At 41.2% G+C, this 6,913-nt stretch overlaps 1 protein-coding gene across 1 annotated transcript in view; it reads right to left on the reverse strand.

Moving 5' to 3' along the window:
* Positions 1-2,336: 2,336 nt before the first annotated feature.
* Positions 2,337-6,913, reverse strand: part of COIL (coilin) — a 6,369-nt gene continuing 1,792 nt past the window's right edge. Inside the window, exons 2-7 of the mRNA XM_010002773.1 lie at positions 5,918-6,911; positions 5,511-5,597; positions 4,430-4,477; positions 3,815-3,887; positions 3,024-3,112; positions 2,337-2,537 (exon numbers count right to left, since the gene is read on the reverse strand). Coding sequence (XP_010001075.1) covers positions 2,457-2,537; positions 3,024-3,112; positions 3,815-3,887; positions 4,430-4,477; positions 5,511-5,597; positions 5,918-6,911 — 1,372 coding nt within the window. The 3' untranslated portion in view covers positions 2,337-2,456. The remainder of the gene's footprint in view (positions 2,538-3,023; positions 3,113-3,814; positions 3,888-4,429; positions 4,478-5,510; positions 5,598-5,917; positions 6,912-6,913) is intronic.

A 6,913-nucleotide genomic window follows, 5' to 3' on the forward strand; every position in this document is an offset into this window, starting at 1 on the left:
GTAACTGAACCCCAGTGAGTTAAGTTTCGATGCGAAGGCAGAGCTGCCAGCCCCCCCAGGGTGGGCGCGGGGCCGTCCCGGCTGCCCGGCTCCCGTCCCGAAACCGGGCGAGAAACCCCCGGACACAGCCCGGTTCGGCGCTGCCCGCAGCGTGTGCTGGAGGGCACGGAAAGGTGTGAGCCCGACTGCTCCGTGCACGGGGGGACGAGCTGCTGCCAGCTCAGGCTGCTCCCCCCTGAGCTGCGGCTCACCCAGCTGCTGGGCAGCAAAGAAGCTGCTTGTGGATCCCGTGTCTCTAAAGCACACAGCTTACTGCTCTGTGAATGTGGAAACCGTCGCAACAGAAAATACTTCCTCGGGTTTTTTTTCCTGCTCCCTTTTCTGCCCTGTCTGCCGGTGCCCCAGGGACTTGCTCCGTGCCCTCCGTACTTCTCCACTGACAGGGGCACCATGGATGAAACGGAGCAGCCTGTGACCCTCCCAATAGTTTAAACAGAGCCTCAAGGTCTAAATCAGAAGAAGCCATCTGCTCTCAACTGCATTTCAGTGGCCAAAGGACACCCCGTGTGCAGGACTGGCAATCCTTTTAATGTTAGAAACGTGTTAGCAGGCAATTGTGGCATTTCTGTTAGTTTTAGTCCTCAGAGACTCCAAAAATTGTTCAGGAATTGTATAAAGAACTCAGAAGAGGCAGTGGTGGTTTGTCTGTTGAAATTATTGCTTTGAAAGAGTGCCTAGCCAGTTATTTTGGAAGACTAAATTGGATCTGAATGATCATTGTAAAGCTACATTGCACAGATGATGCTGACTTCTGTCTGCATCCATAATCTGCTCCAGTCACTTAGTACTCCTTGAGGATGAACTACAGAGGGATGACATGTCTCAGGCTCTGATTCACTGCTCAGCAATGATGCAGAAAGGACAACAGGAGGGGCTCAGAGCTACCAGGCTTGAAAGAGAAGAGCAAAAGTGCATAGGTCATGTTGTCTGAGGGTGGAGGAGTTTCTAGGAGGCAGACAGATACACAGCATTTTTGAGATAGGCAGAACTTGGTAACTGCAGGCAGAGGAGATGTGAACAATGGGGGTGCCTGTGGGGTGGAGGTGGTGTTGAAAGAAAAGGCTCAACAGTCACAAAGATTGCAGGTTTTGAAACCTGGAGGACTTGTGTGATGGGCTGGAGGGGACATCAGACCTGTGGACCTAATCTCAAAACAAAGGCAGCAGGAGCCTCGAGATAAAAGGATGTTACATTTCTGTGTAAAGTTAGGAGTGACAATGACTAATCGATCCTTTACTTCATTGATGTTTCCTCTTTGTTTTGTGAATAAGACCAGTGTACTTCCCAAAAGGTGTGCTAGCCTGGCAAATGATTGCCTAGCACCCCTTTTCTGCACAGAACAGCAATAAAACCAGTATCTTGCCTGCAAAAAAAACAGAGAGCAATGTACAAATTAGTTTTACTCATATAAAATAGTGCAAAGGTCTGCAAGATTTTACTCTAATTGTGCACCAGGACATTAGCTAAACCATGGTGTATATTTGTGCAAGTGTTTTTACCTAAGGTTGTGGGGTTTTTTTCGTGTCTTCTGTTGAAGTCACCTACCCAGCACAGAGATTATCTGAAATTGTAAAATTTGCCAAGATGCAAGTACTGCATGAGTAGAGGTGCTACTCAATGCTAATAATTAGCAGAGATGTCAGTGAAGCTCATTGCCACCACCTGGTGACCCATCCTGCCTCCAAAGGGCAAAAGGATTTGCTTTAAAGCAAACAAAAAAAGGTTTTAAAGCCTACACAGACTAACAGTGGGACAGAGTTTTGCCAGGGATCCATGCTCTATTCCACTGGCTCTAAGCAAAGGTGACAGTCAGCCGTGCTGTTAATCTGTCTCTCAAGCTTACAGAAACTTAACATTTACAAGCATTTCTTTATGTGTTCAGTTGAACCCTGTAAGTAACTGCAGTGTCATGGCACTTGTGTCATGCTCTGCAGCTGAACACAAAGAGACATACCCTTCACTAATTATATTTCTTTTTAACATGTTGTTTTTAATTATCCTTCAGTAAGCTACCTCAGTATGACAGTTACATGGCTCTAGCCAAAGCCAGACATTTCAATAGAGTTATTGGCAGTACAAGGTTGGGTTTTATTTTTGATTAAACCATTCCAGTTCTGCAGCTGGCAGCAGGATACAAAAATTGCTATTAAGCTTCTATTCAACAAAACCCGACAAACACAGGTCTATATTAAAGACTTCCTATAATAAACCAATTATTCCTCTATTACATTAAAACATAACCTCAGAAAAAAAGTGTTTCTTTTTCTTTCAGCTTAGTTTATTTTTAAAACAATGTATTAAAAATATCAGCCAGTGCATCTGCTGCCTTCAGAACTGGAAGGCAGCATTTCACAAAACAAGTCCAAACTATTATTTACATTTGTTCACATCTTAGATTAGTTTTCAAGGCTGGATCCGTTCACTGGAGGCTCAACAATCAGTCTTGGTTCTATCAGTGCATCCCAACTTTCAGTTATCTGAAACAAAAGACAGACAATACTTAACACACCCAAGCTGTACAGGGAGATGCAATTTCTCCTGCATTATGTTTTGTCTAGACTCGAAGAGCAGCACTACTGAAAAAAGATCACAGATCCTTCCTGGGATTGTCTTCTTCACAACCCTCAACCTGCCTGACATCCTGGGCAAGGAAAGGTGCAGGTAAGAACAGTACATGGAATGAATAACCTCATTAAGAACTGATGTTCTAGACATTATATTTTTGTTTTGTCTAATAAAATAAACAAGTTACAGTTTGATGACTGGTTTTGAGTCTAGCTAATTGAGTAACATGCAAGAAGTGATTATTATCTTGTAAACATGCTCATTTTTTGTTAGAAAGGAACAATTATTTTTTCTTCCATTTACTTTAGTCAGATGGATTATTTTCAAGAGACTGACTGAGATGAACAGACTTACAAAGCAGGGCACGTTTCAGGCTTCAAAAGAGGACACCCACATACCTTTGTGTCCTGAGGAACAGCATACTCTATCAGTTCTGCTCCATCTGCAGACTGGTAAACCAGATCGAATTTCCCTGGCTCTTTAGCAACTTAAAGACAAACAAATGAACAACTCCATTAACTATAAACAAATAGGTTTAAATGTTTACTAAGTTTAGAAAGCCAGTCAAAAGCGGGGAGTTTTTCCAAGTTGGGTGTTTGGATTCATACTAGTAACAAAAAATCTGATGTACCACTAAATACTACCCACCCAAATTAAGGTAATTACATGCATGAAGAAGTTAATCAACAATATGCTGCCTAAATTCCAGAAGGATGCTCTTATGATGGCAATTCATTAATTCTGGTTGAAGTAGCAAACAGTATAGACATTCAGTTTCACAGACATTCACAGTTTCAGGTGTCTGAAGTGCACTTTGTCACTGCAGGGACTCAGTTCCACACCCACTGACATCTCAAAGAATGGTATTAGGATCTAAAACCTTCTCTGTGATTCCATGTAATCATTTTAATTTTTTGCAGGAAATAAATCCACAACACAGATGAGTTACTGACCACTTGTACTGACTGGCCAGACTTCACTTGGTGGATACCTGTGAGCATCTTCAATACAACTAGTAAGTGTTACAACTTCTCCACCTCAATAACTTTTTGGGGAGGGAGCGGAGGAGTGTGTTGAGAAGGAACCCAAGGAAACTGGAAATACTTCTGAAACAGAAGGTGTGCCTCAGACCTGCTGTTTTCCCAGTGATGCATGTGACAGCAAGGGTTTGGTGCCCCAGAGTACATACCTTGTCCTGCTGAGGAAAGGATCTCAAGTTCAATCTGCTTTTGATCAGCATTCCAGCTGATTATTTTTGCCTCCTTCAGCAAGCAACAAGAGAAGAATCAGGTAAGACTTACTTCAGCACTGGAGAACTATTCCATACTTACAACCACTGTGGTACTTGATCATAGTTAGAGGAAGTGTATCTGTCTATAAAATGTTTCTATCTCTATGTATAAAATCTGCCAAGTAGTAAAGCTCAGCAACCTGCAGCTACTGACATCAACAAACCAAAGTTATTCATTGTCACCATTCTTGTAATTAAAAACCAGCACTTACCTAGAAACCAAGTTACTTGAAGTAGCAACAAAATTTTACTTGCACCAGTTTCAAAATCTGCATTTTTGTAATCTCTAAAATGTTAATGATGTTTTTTTAAAAGAAAAAATCAATGTGACACCTTTTAAATTCTCAAGTTAGTTTTGGGTTCTAGAGTTTTAATTTTTACTGCTGCACCAAGAACAGCCTGGAGAGTCAGCTAGATGAAAAGAGAAATACTGCACATCTTCAAAAGTATTTAAGCCTTACCTCACCTATAATAGTTTTGTGAGTGAATTAAGGGAAGAAAGAAGCACAGTACCTTATAGTCTGAAATTCCAGGAGTGTAATTTTCGCTTAGTTCCAAGCGCTGTTGAGAGAAACAGAAATAACAAATTAAAACTTTTCCTGATCTTTGGTGGTGCCACTTATACCCAAAAAAAAACAGCAGGAGGGAAGTGGAAGAACAAAGTCTCCCACTCCTGGATCCTGATGCCAGTTGCAGTCCCAGGTCATCTTCCAGGACTCATGCTCCAAAGGATTTCCATTTGGGTCAGGCTGTGAGAGATCAGGGAGATGGATCCCAGACTCCTCAGTCAACTACAGTGATTTAATTTTAATTTACTTTTTTATTCTCCAGTGAAGTGCAATTATTTCTATTATAAGATTTGCAATAATATTGTAGCAATGCTATAGAGAGAAATAACAACACAGAGGTGTTTTTTTTCTTTTTTATAGCATCTAACTTTAATGCTGACTTTCCTTGCTGGAAAGAGAGGGGTCACATGCTTCTTCCTGGCATTCCTATTTAAGCATAAACCTTGACAATATTGTCCATGGTAGAGAGACTTTGTGAAGATACAACTAGAAAATTATATCATTTGTGAACTGACTTGTGTGATAGCTACAAAAGTACATGGAAATTCACACTGACATGACTGGAGGCAGCATTTGTCTTATACAAATACAGGGAGTCTAAAGAAATGCATTTAACTGATGCACCTGCTCCAGACCTTTGTAAAAATCTTAAGTCAGAGTTTACAACACAAGATTTTTTGAGAGCCTTAATGGTTTCTGTTGTATGGAAAACTATTAGGTTAGAAAGACAGCAAGAGAGGAGTCAACTTTTTAGGGATGCCTAGAAACATTAGACATTTTATGTGCTGAACCACTTTCTTAGTTTAAAGAAAATTAAAAAAAAAAACCAGTAAGTAGGTTGAAGATTACTTCATAACTCTTACACTTCTAGGATAACAGTCCCAGAACAATGTAGGATTAAGCTCTTCAGTGTGAGCTTTTGGTTGGCAGGACTGTGCTATCTGTATTGTGTCCTGAAAAACTTACAGTGGCCCAAGCGAAACAATTTCAGCCCCCTACCATTCAGTATTTCACAAGTTCTTTACCTTAAAGGCAATTCTTTCTCCCACTTGTGGCGGAGCAGCCAGAAGAGGTAACACACTGTAATCTCTCTTGGGGATCTCCACAGGATTCTGTAAAACAAACAGCACACCCACTGATTCAACTACTGTATTAATAAAAACAGACCATGTTTATGCTGCATGGATTGTAAGGAGTTCTGAGAAGAGTAGGGTACATATCCAAGTGCTTTGTTTTAAGTTATATAATGCAATCACTTAAATATGGTTGCATAAACACTTCCTCAGGGTGCTAAATGAAGATACAGTAAACATCTGATTTAATAAGTTAAGATCAACCTTACTAATGTTTTCCTGCTTTTATGAATTACTGTCATCTTGTTTGTACAGTTAAAGCTGCAGGAGAAAGGTGACTATGACTGTAAGTCACTCACCTGGACAAGAACAGAAGTGTTTGTCACAGCTTCATTTAACTGCCTCTGTTTCTGGCCTTCACTGCTGTAGTTATAGAAGAAGCCAGGGTTTGCTCCTCTCCCATGGCCTTGGCCCCTCATCATCCCACGAAACCCACGGCCCCTAGGTCCTCTCCAGAAGTTATCCTCTCCTGTTCCACGCCCCCTTCCACGACCCGGGCTGGCAAGTGGTCCTTGAATACTGTTTGGCAACTGATCAGTACAGTTTCTTACTATGGAATTACTCACTCCAGCATTTCCTGCAGGTTTTTTAATAATAAGTGTTTCTGAATCTGAGCTATCAGACTCTGAAGAGGAGGTCTCTGCTCTGAGAGCCTTGGTGGTGCTGGTTTTTACAGCTGCCACATTGTTGGGCAGTGACTTTTCCTTGGCAGTACTGGCTGCTGCTGTTGCCACTTTCTCATCCTCTGAGCTTGAGTCAGAATCTGAACTAGAGGATTGGGATCTTTCAGCATTTTTACTAATCGCAGTCTTAGTGGAATTGTCAGCATTAGGCTTTACAGTCACTTTCTTAGAAACAACAGTTTTCACGTCAGAATTTGCAGCAGCTTTAGGTTTATCTTTGGGAAGTGCTGTCACTTCAGATTTATGGGGAGATTTATTTTTCTTTACATTTAATTCACTGCTGTCCCTGTCAGACGACGTGCTGGAGGAATCTGAAGAGTCCCTCTTTTTTCTGGACTCTGTTGTCTTTTTTTTTGTTTTATTTTTACCAGAATTTAGGGAATTTGTCCGTTCTAAAGCCATCTTTGCTGCAGAGGCCTTTGTCTGCTTTTCATCCTTCTTTTTTGTTGCCAACTGTTTCTCCCTCTCAGTTTTTTTAAGCTTTTTAGATTGGTCAGTAGAGCTCTCCTCCTTACCTTCTGAGAGTTTATTTCTTCCACTAACTTCTTCCTTTCTTTTTCTTTTCTTGTACCTTTTTTGAGAGTCCCAAATATCTACAGAGGTCTCTTCCCT

The sequence above is a fragment of the Chaetura pelagica genome, unplaced genomic scaffold, assembly GCF_000747805.2.
Source record: "Chaetura pelagica isolate M959 unplaced genomic scaffold, ChaPel_1.0 scaffold47, whole genome shotgun sequence".
Lineage (NCBI taxonomy): Eukaryota > Metazoa > Chordata > Aves > Apodiformes > Apodidae > Chaetura > Chaetura pelagica.